Below are 16,679 nucleotides of genomic sequence, written 5' to 3' on the forward strand. Positions count from 1 at the left end.
TTGAGGTTGACTTAATTGTGCGTCCAAGTAAACCGCCATAGAGGAAAGCCCAGAGGTCTGTATGTGAGAAGATCGGAGATGGGAGCTACTAGAAAGAGTACGGCACCGGCCCCCTACCCGCCGCGCTTCACACTGTGCTTGCTTCACCATGTCTCACCAAATAGATGGGCACAAATATTTCATGAAAGCCAATGAATATTTTACGATAAGAAGCAAGACGGAGCAGGGGTTTTTTTTATACCTTACTCTACCATTGCAGAAATTTTCCAACATTAAAATATGCAAAGCTTCAAAAAGCTGTTAACTGGTACACTTGTATGAAATATGTAACAGGAAAACGCTAAAACACTCCCGCATAATCACACTAAGCTTTTAAGGTAGATAGGAGCTGTTAGGACGCTATTCACCCAGGTCGGCTAAATATATATATTCTGAAGGTATATATATTTATAGGAAGGGGTAGGGGTCTGCTTTTCTTTCAATTCCCTTTATATAGAGTTAAAAGCATTGTCCTATTATAACAACCTCTGTCCCCAACAGATCATATGGCTGCCATGAAGGGGTTTTCTTTCATTTGCTCCGATCACCAATATGTATTACATTCGCTTGAACTAGCTTTGTTCCTCGATTTAAAGGGGTAGTTCACCCCAAAAAATTTCTTTCAAACCAACTGGTACCAGAGATTTGTAATTTACTTCTATTTAGAAAAAAAATCTCAAGTCTTCCAGTACTTATCAGCTGCTGTATGTCCTGCAGGAAGTGATATTATTTCCAGTCTGGAGAGCAGGTTTTTAATGGGGATTTGCTCCAGCTCTGGACAGTTCTTGACATGGACAGAGGTGGCAGCAGAGAGCACTGTGTCAGACTGGAGAGAACACACCACTTTCTGCAGGGCATACATACAGCAGCTAATAAGTACTGGAAGACTTCACATTTTTTTAATAGAAGTAAATTACAAAATCTCTGGCACCAGTTAATTTCAAAGAAAGGGTGAACTATCCCTTTAACACATTTACTAAGGAGTCTAATTTCTGTGACTATTCTAATGGGGATTGGTGTTTAGTGGATATATGTTGTGTGTTATTCATGATGAAGTCGCTTTGTAAAGGAGTTTAAGTAAAAAGTCACCTGGCACTGACCAGACGTAGGCCTGCACCAGTGCGAAAAGTCGCAAATGATAAATTGGGGGCTAATCCCAAATTATGCAAATTTTTGGGTGAATACTTAAAACAGTTAGATTGAAAAAAAGAGTTGCATCTAAAAATATTCACTTGTCGAATACTGGTTCATAAAGAGAACCAAAAATACAATTATTCACCTAAAAATAGGCCCTTGATAAATGTCTCCCATATCAAATCTTTCTTTAGTGGCATTAGGTCCATATGAGTCCATCCTTTACCAACTGGTTCAAGCACAAAAATAGCAGATATGTAAAGTCACTATGATTCCTGAAAGAGTGCTCCTTCAACATATTAGGGAGCAGAAGAGGTAACGGTCTACCCCCTTACCCCTATCGACCCTGGAATAAATAGTGCGGACTATGCCTCTCTATTCATTGTCAGTTCGGTCCCCTATTGTCTTTGAGCACTGAAATATTTACAGCCCCTTAAAAAAACTATTCATTCCAGGGACAATGAAGTTTCTATTCTTGGGATGGGCAGAGATCCAAATGGTCAGACCCCCACCGATCTGCTTATTATCCATCGAGCAGAGGATAGCTTACTGAAATGGCAATACAGTTTTAGGCTATGTTCACACTACATAAGTTCTGCCGAAATCACGGCAAGTGAATAGCGTTCGCAGAAAAACCTGTCGGTTCACACAATGGAGCGTGCAGCTTCAGCCGCATGCTCCATTGTGTGAAGTGGGGAATTTGGATGCGAGCGCGCACTGATGCGCCCGCATCAGAACTCAGCGGCACTAAAGATCATCCTGCCGGTACTACAGTACCGTCCAGGATGATCTTTTCTGAGACCGTCCGGGTCACGGAACGGCCGGTTTTATACTATGTGTGACCATAGCCATAACCATATCCGCAGCGTATATTACGCTGCAAGTTCGCAGTGAAATCCGCTGCGGATACCTTCCCTGTCATTTTCACTGATATTACATACTTGCAGCGGGATTGTCATGTACCCCCCTCCGCCGGGAAGATACTTTAATCCACACTCTGGCTGCATCTGAGGCTGCGGGGCCATACTGCTGCAGGGCCATACACTGATTGGCTGGCCGGGACCTATGGGAGCTGGCAGCCTCAGATGCAGCCGGAGCTCAGACCAGGGAAAGTGTGTTCCGGGCAGGGGGTTAAGGGGGCGGCACTTACATACAGTCATACATGACAATCCCACTGCGAGTATGTAATCTCAGTGATAATGACAGGGAAGGTATCCGCAGCGGATTTCACTGCAAAATTGCAGCGTGAAATCTGCTGCAGATACGGTACGTGTGAATCTAGCCTTAAAGGGAATGTGTTATTAGAAAATGACCTACTGTATAAATAATTAATTGTTAAACATATATTTTTTTTTTATAATTTTTGGTGATTTTTTTTCTAATTTTCCATATTATAAAATGCTGATATCCTGCTTTTTTCATTCTCCCCACTGGGGCTAAAACTAAGCTGAGACTTGCTGTTGTGTCTGTAGTGATAAGAGGAGGCTGCTGTAAAGTGATCTGTACAGCATTGCAGTGTCATGTGAGGAGAAAATAGCAGCTCCATGTAGAATGACCTCTTCAAAGGTGATAGAGCACGCTCAGTAATGCTTCACATTCATCTCAAGGGCACAGAGTCTGTCTATTGCTGTCTATGTCCATGAGGCTTGCAGTAAAGCATGTGACCAAACGCAGCTCAGGCAAGAAGGCAGTCCCCTTAACAACATAAAAACAGTTAAATAAAAAAATTACAGAGAAAAGAAATAGAATAGAACAAAAAAAAATGAGTTTTAGTATGCAACTCTAATAAGTAAAAGAAAATCTAAGTGACACATTCTCTTTAAAGGGGTTGTTCAGCGAAAATCTTTTTCTTTTAAATCAACTGGTTTTAGAAAGTAATATAGATTAGTAATTTACTACTATTTAAAAATCTCAAGACTTCCAGTACTTGTCAGCTGCTGTATGTCCTGCAGGAAGTGGTGTATTCTTTTCAGTATGACACAGTGTTCTTTGCTGCCACCTCTCTCCAAGACAGGAACTGTCCAGAGCAGCAGCAAATCCCCATAAAACTCTCTCCTGCTCTGGACAGAGGTTTTAGCAGAGAGCACTGTGTCAGACTGAAAAGATAACAACATTTCCTGCAGGACATACAGCAGTTGATAAGTATGGAAAGACTTGAGATTTTTAAATAGAAGTAAATTACAAATCTATATAACTTTCTGAAACCAGTTGATTTTAAAGAAAAAGATTTTCGCTGGACAAGCCCTTTAAATACACATCACTATGTAATATCAGACTTTTACATGTTCCCTCTGTATTGTGAAGATATGTTTGTGATATATATGAGGTTGATGGACTGAACATAGTCAACTATTGACAACATCTGGTTCTTAAACATGCAGTAAACCCAACTTTATTCATACAGTAGAGCGCCAACTTATTCCACGTCACATTACACTGCACAGAGAACAAGATCCTACATTACATATCTTCTTCCTCATCAAACCTTTTTGACAGGTTGTCAATGCCAATTTGCCCTTGAAACCTGGTGTGAACCGATCCTATAGATTATTATAACTGTTAAAAATGAATAAAACACAATACCTGGAAATATCTGCTCACCAAAAACAGCCACAATCAGCCCCTCCTCCCATAAATAATAAAAAGAAATGGAATACTTTTTTTTTTTTTTTAAATAAAGATTAAAATTTTTTAATTTCTAATATTTCTTCCTCTTCTTCGCTGCTCACATTTCGGTCCCTGTGATTTGTTACTGCCAGGCTGGAAAGTCTTCGGAATTGCCGAATTCTCTCTGGATTAATAATAGTTCTGTGCATTCTCATCATACTAAGCCTGTTTAATACCTATTGCGCCTTTCTGACAGGTAGGCATCGGCTGTGGAGATAAATATGGAATGTTGAAAGGCACGCGGTAGCCAGGCTTTGGGTAATGAATGTTCTCTTCCTCTGAATCTGTAATGAAGCTTCTGCTTTATCAAGATTTAATTTGCAGCCCCGGCTGCGTACAAGACTCGGTGACCTAAAAAGCTGCGGATAAGATAATTATCCTTTGAGACAGGGTCTGAGCACTCGGGAGGGAAAAGGTGTTCTGGTCGATGGAGGGGATACCTAATTATCATGTGAGGTGGCGTGACGCATGCTATTCTGGGGCACTAGGTCGCATGGGGAACCCAATGGAGACTGTGTTCATTGCTGGTCGTGCTGTGACTGTACAGAATGTACGTTAGAGTGACGTTCTATGTAAGTGACCAGTAACACTGGTATATGTCTTATTATTAACAATGGGGTAGAGAGAACTGCTTAGGCTGTGTTCGCACTGCGTTTTTGCAGTCCGTTTATTGTATGCGTTTTTAAATGGTTACTTTTAAAGTACACATAAACGTGGTCAAGAAAGAAAAGAAAAAAAAATGCATATTTTGATCATTTTTTTTTTTTTAATGAACGTCAGTGGAAAAACGGATCCAAACGGATTGCACACAATTTTTTTTTTCATAAAATGTACACGTTAAACAAACTTCAAAAATGAAGCGTGAACCCGGCCTTACATGTGCTGCCAACCTGGGGCATATTGTAGTGCAGGGTGAGTGCGGAACATCAGAAGACAGAGAAGGGCAGGACCTGCCAGCGACCTGATCACATGATCGGAAGGGCCTCAATACTACAGAGTGGAGATCGGCGGGGCGGGGAGGAAGAGGGAGAAGACTGAGCTGTAAGTTCTGTGTGTATGTGTGTTTGTGTCAGTCAGTGTTAGTAATGTGTATGTCAGTAAGTGTCTGTGTCAGTAATGTGTTTGTGTATATTAGTGGTACACGAAGAGATAATTCGCCCAATCGACTGTTTAACGATTTGGAAGCAACGATTTTTATAACGATCAGCATTTGGACAGAGAAAAATCATAAGCAAAATCGTTATTGCAATCGCTTTTAAGATCGCTTTAGCCCATCTCACACATAGGGTGAATCTTTGAAAGATTGTTTACACAAAGCGATCCGCGAATTTTTACCATACGACCAACGAAGATTTTAGAACATGTTAAAAGATCATGATGAACAATTTCTCGCTCGTCGCTTGATCGATTACTGTGTTTACACGGAACGATTATTGCTCAAATGCGATCGTTATCGCAAACGGCGGAATCGGCCCCGCCATAAAATGGTGTTTATGGCACAGGCGGCGATGCATGCTGCCGTGAGCAGGGGCCAGCGGCCTTTCCACGCGTATTCCGTAGTGTGCATAAACCCTTAGGGGGACATGCATCACCCGGCGTACTAATGATTTTCGGCGTAAAGTGCCGATATGCGAATGATTTTATTCGCAAATGGCCGATTTGACAATAAAATATTCGCATATCGGCACTTCAAGCCTCTACATAAATCTCTGTAGCGCCGGAGATGCGGGGACATTTATAAGTCCGGCGTAAAAAACGTCGGACTTAATAAATGTCCCCCTTAGTGTGTAGATGATGGGTGCATAGTGGATGGATGGATGAGGGGCTCTGCCACCCAAGGGCCCACAAAAACCTGGAGCCGGCCCTGACCTCCCCTTTCATTCTCTATTGCCGTGCTTCTCAGCTCCAGTCCTCAGGCCTCACCAACAGCTCATGTTCTGAGGATTTCCTTACCATTTCACAGGTGATATAATTATATGTATATCAGGTCTTATCACAGCTGTTCTTTGTATGGGATATCCTCAAATCCTGACCTGTTGGGGGGGGGGGGGGGGGTCATGAGGACTGGAATAGAGAAGCACTGCTCTATGGTACTTTCAAACACAGCCACGTTCAGGGTTCTACAATGTTTAGACATCCCATAGAGAATGAATGCAGCCGAGCATACACGCTGCCTTTCCCTTTCATTGGGGGATTATTGACTTCTTTTCTTAGGACCAGTGGAGGTCCCAACTGTCAGACCTCCCAACAATCAGCAAGTTTTCCCTAATCCTGAGGGATAACCTATAACTCCATTAACATGTTATCTTAAAGTGGGTTTTGAGGTTTATCTCCCCCCGCCCTGTTCACAGCAATGCAGTAACCCAGCATGGCCACTATACAACGAATGGCGCTGTAAGCTTCTAAGTTTAGCCGAGAAACCATCTTCAGCAGCATACCAAGTAAGGGACAACACACACACACCGTATACGCAGCAGATCTGCAGCAGATTTGATGCTGTGTTCAGTTATATAGATCTAATCTGCTGCGTATCTGCTGCGTATCGCAGCAGTAAATACGCAGCGTATAAGGTGTGTGTGTGTTTGTACCCTTAGGCTATGTTCACACTACGTAACAGACCGGCCGTTCCGTGACCCCATCAGTGCGCGCCCGCATCAGAGCTCCTCATGGCACACAGTGAAGCAAGCGTCCGGAGCCGCTCGCTTCACTGTGTGCACTGACAGGTCTTTCTGCGGCCGGAATTCACAGAATTCCGGCCGCAGAAAACTGACATGTCAGTTTTTACCGTGGGATCCTGATCGGAGCGCATACAGTGTGTACGCTCCGACCGGGATTACATTGCACATAAGGCTTTGTTCAACTCCTTAAAACTACGGCCGTAGCTCTGCGGCGAGAACTACGGCCGTAGTTTTACGTAGTGTGAACATAGCCTAAAACATAATGCATAAAACCTAAGCATCGCATGTATTGTACTGACCCCGAGAATAAAAGTTTGATTACACTGAGTAGACAGCAAATTTAAAATTAAATAAATAAATTAAACGTTTTTGAAAAAAAAAAAAATACAAAAATCAGAAAGTCATAGGTACAACATTCCCGCAACAAACCGGTCTCCATGAAGCTAAAGTGCAAGATTGTAAAATCAAATAAATAAACAAGTCTCTAAATGTGGAAAAGTTAAAAAACTAAAAAAAATAATAATCCTACAGTAAAGCGTTATCCCTGACAGCCTTCGGTGAGCAGGACATGATGGGAGTTGTAGTTTTGAAAACAGTTGAAGACAAAGCGAAGTCATCGGCCGCTTGTTTTGAGTCACTGCGGCTTCCGTAGTTGTCTGCTGCGCTCTGCGTCCCGTTGCTTGGTTACACGTGTGAAAGCTTTTGCTGTAGCGGCGCTCGGTAGAGGTGAGTGCACTGTGCAATGTACCGCACCCCGCTCGTTATCATGCCGGGCCCGGTGTGCCGCTATGTCACGTGTGCCCTGGTCGCCCGCTCCCTACGGCACGGAGACTACGAGTCCCTGCGACTCCTCTAAGCGCCGATATACAGGGATGTTCTCGCTTTCTGGCTGCTGCTCCGTTTCCTCCGGTTTGGCAGCAGGATACGGGGGTTCAGCTGGCAGTGCGGCTCCAGTGCTCCCGGCCTGCCAACCTGCTGTGTCCCCTGTAACTCCTTCATGACCAGACTCCTTGCAGAGCCAACACTAGAGGGCAGTAGTGAGCAGCCATTGGGCGAACTGCATGATGGGAATTGTAGTTCACGTTAGCCGCAAAGCAATAGGTTGCCTTCTCCCCTGCATAGTCGTTATAAGGACTGTGTTCACACCATGGCTTTAATCCTTATGTGTATTCAAAACTGAGCTGCAAGAAAACTTTTATTATGTGGTTCAGAGATTTCTACTGGAAAATGTAAAGAATGGATCTTTCCTTTTTATGTGTTTTTTATTTAAGCAGAAAAACAATGAAGGTGGATAGGAGTGGGACATATACTGTGGCGTACAGCAGTGGGCGCCATTCATTTCAGTGGCCTAATGGCTCCTGGTGATTTAGCTTGGGTAGATTTCTACTGGTATATTCAGATTTAAAGGGATTGTCCAAGCTTAGAAAAACATGTTTCTTCCAAAAACTCTCATGTCCTTAGGTTGGGTTTGATTATGCAGCTTAAAGTGTATGTACCATTAGGCCGGGGCTGAAGCACTGGAGGCGGGCCGACCCACCCTTAGTGGGAGGAAACCACTGCCCATCTATGACATGGCTCTGTTAGAATCAGTGGAACTTTATCATAGAGGGGCGGGGGTTTCCTCCCACTGGGGTTGGGTCGGCCCGCCTCCAGTGCTTCAGCCTGGGCCTGGTGGTACAGTCGCCATCCACATCCGCCTGCAGCTGCAAACGAATGCCGATCACGGCACAAGTAATTTAGTATCCTGGCTGAACAAACAATCCCTGTATCCTTTGTGCAGCCATTTAACCCCTTAAGGACAGAGCCAATTTCGATTTTTTGCGTTTTCGTTTTTTTCCTCCTTGTGCTTAGAAGGCCATAGCACTTGCATTTTTCCACCTAGAAACCCACATGAGCCCTTATTTTTTGCGTCACTAATTGTACTTTGCAATGACAGGCTGAATTTTTGCATAAAGTACACTGCGAAACCAGAAAAAAAATAAATGTGTGGTGAAATTGAAAAAAAAAACGCATTTTGTTTATTTGGGGGGTTTGTGTTTTTACGCCATTCGCCCTGGGGTAAAACTGACTTGTTATGCACGTTCCTCAAGTCGTTACGATTAAAACGATATATAACATGTATAACTTTATATTGTATCGGATGGCCTGTAAAAAATTCAAACCATTGTCAACAAATATACAACACTTAAAATCGCTCCATTCCCAGGCTTATAGCGCTTTTATCCTTTGGTCTATGGGGCTGTGTCAGGTGTCATTTTTTGCGCCATGATGTGTTCTTTCTATCGGTACCTTGATTGCGCATATACGACTTTTTAATCGCTTTTTCTGGATTTGCTGCGACCAAAAATGCGCAATTTGGCACTTTGGGATTTTTTTGCGCTGACGCCGTTTATCGTGCGAGATCAGGAATGTGATTAATTAATAGTTCGGGCTATTACGCACGCGGCGATATTTATTTACTTTTATTAATAACCTGGGAAAAGGGGGGTGATTCAGACTTTTATTAGGGGAGGGGGATTTTTACTAATAACAACACTTTTTTTTTTACTTTTACATTTATACTAGAAGCCCCCCTGGGGGTTAGGGTTATTCCCCCTGGGGTTAGGGTTATTCCCCCTGGGGGACTTCTAGTATAAGTGCTCTGATCTCTCATTGAGATCTCTGCAGCCTAGATATGCTGCAGAGATCCATGAGATAGGCACTCCTTTAATTCCGGCTGCTGCAGCCGGAAGTAAACAAGTGCCGAGTTGGGGACGGCGCCATCTTGGAGCGGTCCCAGGCCGGCTTCAGACAAGGAGATCGCTCCTCCAGGATAACGTCCCGGGGGAGCGATCTCCGCCACTAGACACCAGGGATAAGCTGAATCCGGTAATCGGATGCAGCTGTCATGTTTGACAGCTGCATCTGATTACTGTATTAGCAGGCACGGCGATCGGACCGTGCCCGCTAATACCGGCGGTCCCGGGCTACAAGCCGCAAAGACTTTCCCCACGCCCTTCCCTCCCTCCCTCCTCTCTCTCTCTTCCACTGCTCATTATCAGGAAATCTCAACTCTTTTACATCAGTCGGGCCCTGTCTGTTCTAAGGAGAGGGGAGGGGGAGGAGGGAGATTAGTCACCAGCAGAGAGCTGAGAACAAAGGATTACACAGCGGGAGCTATGTAAAAGCCTCTATTCAGAGGTCAGTGCTGACTTCAGAGGAGATAGCCCAGTGATGTAGCTGTAAATTAACTCTTTGTTGTCTTGTTTTGGTGCCTCATCTCCCTCCACCCCTCCCCTCTCCATAGAGAACAATGAAGACAGGGGGAGAGCTTCAAACTGCTTTTTCATGATAAAAATGCATTTTTTGGCTAATAAAGCCAATTACAAAGTTTCTTAAAATCGCCTGTACTATTGATTTCAGCACATCTTTGCTCTGCATACTGTATTTGCTTGCTCTGATATTACTCTGTCTCCTCTCTGTTGTTTTCCCCTTTAGTTTTCTCCTGCTCATCGCTGCAGCTTTTTGCAGTCATTCACTAGGTCCAGATCGTATTAGCTGAAAGTTCTGCACAACTATGGATTTAATAATAAGACAGCACCTCTCTGCAGCGGAGAGTCAGCAAGGTAAGACCAATATCAGACTGACACTATACCACTGTGTGTACACATGGTTGAGACACTGAGGGGGATACTTCTAGGTTTTTCTGAATATAAGACCTAGCTTCATTTTCCAGGATTTTGGGAGTAGACTTGAAATATAAGCCCGATCCCCCTAATAAGCCCTAGTTACAGTCAGCAGACCAGATCCCTGAGACTTTGTGGCTAAGCATCAGGGGAGACGGAGGGTACGTGGGCCAACTACAGAGGTGGAGGGAGGTATACAGTATAGGGACTACCTGCAGAGGGGGAGGAAGGTAAAGTATGAGGGAAGAACTACAGAGGAAGGAGGTATACAGTATGGGGGAAGAACTACAGAGGAAGGAGGTATACAGTATGGGGGAAGAACTACAGAGGAGGGAGTTACAGTATGGGGGAAGAACTACAGAGGAGGGAGGTACAATATGGGGGAATAACTAAAGAGGAGGGAGGTACAGTATGGGGGAAGAACTACAGAGGAGGGAGGGAGGTATACAGTATGGGGGAAGAACTACAGAGGAGGGAGGTACAGTATGGGAGAAGAACTACAGAGGAGGGAGGTACACTATGGGGGAAGAACTACAGAGGAGGGAGGTACAGTATGGGGGAAGAACTACAGAGGAGGGAGGTACAGTATGGGGGAAGAACTACAGAGGAGGGAGGTACAGTATGGGGGAAGAACTACAGAGGAGGGAGGTACAGTATGGGGGAAGAACTACAGAGGAGGGAGGTACAGTATGGGGGAAGAACTACAGAGGAGGGAGGTACAGTATGGGGGAAGAACTACAGAGGAGGGAGGTACAGTATGGGGGAAGAACTACAGAGGAGGGAGGGAGGTACAGTATGGGGGAAGAACTACAGAGGAGGGAGGTACAGTATGGGGGAAGAACTACAGAGGAGGGAGGTACCGTATGGGAGAAGAACTACAGAGGAGGGAGGGAGGTATACAGTATGGGGGAAGAACTACAGAGGAGGGAGGTACAGTATGGGAGAAGAACTAGAGAGGAGGGAGGTACAGTATGGGGGAAGAACTACAGAGGAGGGAGGTACAGTATGGGGGAAGAACTACAGAGGAGGGAGGTACAGTATGAGAGAAGAACTACAGAGGAGGATGGTATACAGTATGGGGGAAGAACTACAGAGGAGGGAAGTACAGTATGGGGGAAGAACTACAGAGGAGGGAGGTATAGTATGGGGGAAGAACTACAGAGGAGGGAGGAAGGTTTACAGTATGGGGGAAGAACTACAGAGGAGGGAGGTATACAGTATGGGGGAAGAACTACAGAGGAGGGAGGTACAGTATGAGAGAAGAACTACAGAGGAGGGAGGTACAGTATGAGAGAAGAACTACAGAGGAGGGAGGTATACAGTATGGGGGAAGAACTACAGAGGAGGGAGAGAGGTATACAGTATGGGAGATGAACTACAGAGGAGGGAGGTACAGTATGGGAGAAGAACTACAGAGGAGGGAAGTACAGTATAGGAGAAGTACAGAGGAGGGAGGGAGGTATACAGTATGGGGGAAGAACTACAGAGGAAGGAGGGAGGTATACAGTATGGGGGAAGAACTACAGAGGCGGGAGGGAGGTATACAGTATGGGAGGTGAACTACAGAGGAAGGAGGTATACAGTATGGGGGAATAACTACAGAGGAGGGAGGGAGGTATACAGTATGGGAGGTGAACTACAGAGGAAGGAGGTATACAGTATGGGGGAATAACTACAGAGGAGGGAGGGAGGTACAGTATGGGAGATGAAATACAGAGGAGGGAGGTATACAGTATGGGGAAAGAACTACAGAGGAGGAAGGTACAGTATGGGAGAAGAACTACAGAGGAGGGAAGTACAGTATAGGAGAAGAACTACAGAGGAGGGAGGGAGGTATACAGTATGGGGGGGGAGAACTACAGAGGAGGGAGGGAGGTATACAGTATGGGGTGGGGGGGAGAACTACAGAGGAGGGAGATATACAGTATGGGGAATAAATACAGACGGGGTGGGAGGTATATAGTATGGGGAAAGAACTACAGAGGAGGAAGGTACAGTATGGGAGAAAAACTACAGAGGAGGGAAGTACAATATGGGGGAATAACTACAGAGGAGGGAGGGAGGTATGCAGTATGGGAGAAGAACTACAGAGGAGGGAGGTAGAGTATGGGAGAAGAACTACAGAGGAGGGAGGTACAGTATGGGGGAAGAACTACAGAGGAGGGAGGTACAGTATAGGAGAAGTACTACAGAGGAGGAAGGTATACAGTATGGGGGGAGAACTACAGAGGAGGGAGGGAGGTATACAGTATGGGAGAAGAACTACAGAGGAGGGAGATATACAGTATGGGGAACAAATACAGACAGGGTGGGAGGTATACAGTATGGAGGGCTTTACTGCTAAGGGGGATGTATACAGTATGGAAGAACAGTTACAGAGAGGGGATGTATACAGTATGGTGGGCTTTACTGCAGAAAGGGCATGTATACAGTATGGGGGAACAGCTACAGGGGAGGTATACAGTATGGGGGGGCTTACTGCAGAGGGGTGATGTATGTAGTATGGTGGCTAAGTATCATATAGATTGGGGCTTCAGTGTAAAAGCATATTGTGATTTTTCAAAAAATAAGCCCTAGACCCTTAATGCATGTGGGAAAATTGTGTTTTTTTAAACCAGTCAGTCTTGTACAAAACATGAATACCCCCCACAAAACTAGAACTTACATAACTGTGTGATTTATGAAAGACCTACTTCCCTTAATTGACTTTCCTTGACTTTTCAGTAAGATATAATGAGGAGTCCAGCGCCTGAGACAGCGGTCCATGTGTCTGTCTCTGAGCAGGATCGGAGGGGAATCATTGCTGCTAATTGTCTATAGTACCATATGTTCTGCTCTCTTCTGTCACCCCTCCAGATACCGAGGCCCTGCTCAGGGCATACACCTTAATTAAAGCTGCAAACAAGGACACGGCCACAAAGGATGGACCGGAAAAGTTCAGCTCTGACTTATACATCCTGTGTGCGGAACAAGCCCTTCAAGTAAGTGGAATCTGATCTACAGACCGGCAGTATATTACCACGCTGCAGTGGAGGCTTCATTTATTGTCAGTGATATTATAGACTGCTCAACTTCAGTAGTCAAAGGCGTATTCTACTATGCCCTATAACACAAAACCGTTTTTGGCCGTCCGGCTGATAACTGTTTTGTATAATAGCTCATGCTAAAATGCAGCGGTCAGCCGATCAGTGATCTATAGGACCCTTCTGCAGCTTCCTGTGACCCCCCCCCTCCCGCGGCATGTCTGTGCGTGTAACAGCACAGGCAGCAAGCAGGGAACGAGGAGGAATCGAGCCCTGACCTGACAGGTCAGTACTTGCTACCCTCTGTCAATCATTTTGTCTAATAGGACCCTAAGTAGCGTCTGTGTCTGGTATTGCATCTTGTCCTATTGAAGTGAATGGGATGATCTGCAATACCAGGTTCAGTCGCTACCACATGTAAAGATGATCAGTGTATCTGTTCTTAACAGTGTAGTATCTGATACGTCCCCTATCTGGGGACCATATATTGAATGGATATATAGAACAGGGAGATTGAAGAACTTGCTCTGTCCTCTCCAGGCATTTACCTGGTATCGTAGTGCTTCTAGGTTCAGTGCAAAAAAAAAGAAAGATGATCAGTAGTGGTGTTTATCCCCATCCTAAGCAGAGATGAGTGAACCCTGAGAGTTCTTGTATTCTTCTGAGCACGAATTTTATTACCGAAAGGCAACGATCAGCCGACATGTACGATGCCAGCTGATTGTGGTCCTTTAACATGCTGAAAAATCACAATTATGTTAGCGACAGTCTGGAGCGTGCTGCTCCAAGTAATAGGAATGGTGGCAGCAGACCGCCGCTGACTTCAGTGGACAGTCTCGAGATCTAAGGATCGTTCGGGTAGCACAGCCTGCAAGCGGGGAATGAGGGGGAAGCAAGCGCTTCTCCTAGAAAATCGTGCAGTGTAATATGGCCTATAAACATAGGTGACTAGCACTGCCAAACCTGCAAGTGAGTCATCCTCCCTGCCTTTAGGGCGATGGTCTTACTGAAGACCCCCCACTGCCTCAGGTTAGGTACCAGCGGTTTAGCTATTGTTGGCCCAGTGCAGTCTGGGGTCATTTAGGGACTCCTCGTCATTCTCTTTAATGTGTTATTTACTTCACTTCTGTCCCATTTGCAGGTTTTGATTTGTTTTGTTACCTTGCGTAATAATTTTGGAAAGTGACCTTTCCCCGTTTTTGTTCTGTCTGCTGTGATATTGATCCTCTGCTGTCCAACGTGAAGATCACACCCACGCAGCCGTCTGCGGGCGATGATTCATGTGTCTACAGATGGTGTATTTTTGCACAATGCGCGCTTTCCGGATAATAATTGTTCCTCGTGTTGAAGCTGTGAAATAACCCTTTTTTTTCTTAATTGACTTGACAGCTCGGAAGTCCGTCCGTTAGCAAAGCCTGTCTGCAGATGTATTTCAAGAGTCAGCCTCCTCCGAACCAGTTCTTAGGACGGGCGTTCCTGTGCCAGGCTCAATTACACAACCCAGAGTCTCCTAATAATGTGGTATAAGCCGTTTTGTGTTCTGTGCGCAGGAACTTCTAACATTAGACAATTTAGAACAGTAGGATAACATTGGATTACTAAGTCTTCTAACTTCTTAGAAGTTCTCCTTGTATTGGAGTACAGCCCCATAGATGTAGTATACTTACAAAGAGCAGTATAGTAGGCTGAGCTATCCGCTATAATGAAGCTATGATTATAACAACCCGCTAGCATGCCAGCTTTGATCAGTGAGGGTCTGGATGCTGAGACCCTCACCAATCACTAATATGAAGGGACAGAAGTGCTCGGCTAAGTGCTGTGCTCCTTGATGGCGATGCTAAGTGAGAGATTTATGATTCATCGGGTCTATACAACTTAAGGTTATGAATCTATGCACGGCATGCGCCAAGAAGAGTAATCAGTGGGGGTCTCAATAAACATGATCTTTATTGGAAAAAAATAATTTAGAGTTCTGTATCAGAAAAAAATCCCTGGTTCTTAAAGTGTCACTTATATATTTTTTTTTGCAAAAATCAATAGTACAGGCAATTTTACGAAACTTTGTAATTGGGTTTATTAGGCAACTATGCCATTATCTGCACTTAAAAAGACTTTCCCCAGGTCCCCCCTCCCCCCACTCTCTCATCCACTGCTCATTATCAGGAAATCTCGACTCTTTTACATCAGTCGGATCCTGTCTGTGGTATGGAGGGGGGAGAAGGGAGACCAGCAGAGAACAAAGGATTACACAGTGGAAGCTGTGTGAAAGCCGTATTCAGAGGTCAGAGAGGTCAGTGCTGATTGTCAGACTACTTTTTTCTGTCCTGTTTTGGTGCCTCATCTCCCTCAACCCCTCCCCTCTCCATAAGAGAACAATGAAGACAGGGGGGAGAGCTTCAAACTGCTTTTTCATGATAAAAATACATTTTTCGGCTAATAAAATCAATTACAGCGTTTCTTAAAATCGCCTGTACTATTGATTTCTGTAAAAAAAATTTAAACGACAGTGACACTTTAAGAGAACCAGGACTTCGTATAGTATAGTTCAGTATAGTTATGCAATTGATGCTCACGTATTTCATGCACCCTAATGGCTTTGTACAGTAGTAAGTAGGTTAATAGCAGTTTGTTCCTATATGCCATGTTGTATATGTAGCACTTGCTGGACACCGAACACTGTTGGGGGGATTTATTAAGACCGATATCTCCTTAGGCAGTCTTAAAATTCCCCTGGCGGCGCGGGCTTATAGGATTTATGTATAGGCGCAATGCCTCTTCATTATTCCTATATGCAGTTGAGCCCTTCTGTGCACATGCAGTAAAATTTATGGCAGCTCGGAGCGCCCATCTGACCCGCTTGCGCTGGATAATGTCACCCTATTTGTGTTTGTGACTATATCTTGTTCTTTTCTTCAAGGGTGAACTGGAAAAGTCATTGGCGTATTATCTGAAAGCAGTCGATTTTGCAAAACAACAACAGAGGTGAGAACTGGATTGCTACTTCTGTAGTTATCAAGGTGAATTTACCATGGAGGGTTTTCATAAGGAGATGTGGATGCAGCTTCATTTCTCAGAGGCAGCCAGCCTGGGGGGCTGCTACGTTCTTCTACAGGCTACACTCTATATACACTATTCAGCAGTGCCCCATACTGAAGTCCTGGTCTCTATTGTGACATCTAGTAGATTCTCTTATGCAAATAGTGCCAAGAATAGAGAGGAACCCTGAATGACTGAAGTGCAGTTAGCACTTTATTCTCTATGGGGCTTCTGAACATTGCCGAGCACTTCACATAGAGAATGACTGGAGCATTGTTGTGCTTTTGCGCTCCCTCCCCATTTATTCATGAAACCATTTACTTCCATTCTCAGGATCAGTCCCAGCAGTTAGACCCCCACCTATCAACTTCTTATCCCCTGTCCTTTGCACAGGGGATATATTTACTCCTTGGGATAACCCCTTTAAATATCATACA

At 44.7% G+C, this 16,679-nt stretch overlaps 2 protein-coding genes and 1 pseudogene across 3 annotated transcripts in view; 2 read left to right on the top strand and 1 right to left on the bottom strand.

Moving 5' to 3' along the window:
* LOC138799236 (gamma-aminobutyric acid receptor subunit pi-like) overlaps positions 1-7,266 on the bottom strand; it is a 126,964-nt gene extending 119,698 nt beyond the window's left edge. The window contains exon 1 of the mRNA XM_069980144.1: positions 7,048-7,266. The gene's annotated coding sequence lies outside the window, so the exon portion shown is untranslated. The remainder of the gene's footprint in view (positions 1-7,047) is intronic.
* Positions 7,197-16,679, top strand: part of CFAP46 (cilia and flagella associated protein 46) — a 139,457-nt gene continuing 129,974 nt past the window's right edge. Inside the window, exons 1-5 of one of the 2 annotated variants that reach the window (XM_069980136.1) lie at positions 7,197-7,244; positions 9,996-10,123; positions 13,040-13,164; positions 14,596-14,727; positions 16,124-16,188. In XM_069980136.1, the coding sequence (XP_069836237.1) occupies positions 10,075-10,123; positions 13,040-13,164; positions 14,596-14,727; positions 16,124-16,188 (371 nt within the window). In that variant the 5' untranslated portion in view covers positions 7,197-7,244; positions 9,996-10,074. Of the gene's footprint in view, positions 7,245-7,439; positions 7,748-9,995; positions 10,124-13,039; positions 13,165-14,595; positions 14,728-16,123; positions 16,189-16,679 lie in introns of those variants that run through there. The other variant, XM_069980137.1, reaches the window with a different exon arrangement.
* On the top strand, positions 13,611-13,791 carry LOC138800244 (U2 spliceosomal RNA; annotated as a pseudogene).

Source organism: Dendropsophus ebraccatus, chromosome 8 (genome assembly GCF_027789765.1).
Source record: "Dendropsophus ebraccatus isolate aDenEbr1 chromosome 8, aDenEbr1.pat, whole genome shotgun sequence".
NCBI lineage: Eukaryota > Metazoa > Chordata > Amphibia > Anura > Hylidae > Dendropsophus > Dendropsophus ebraccatus.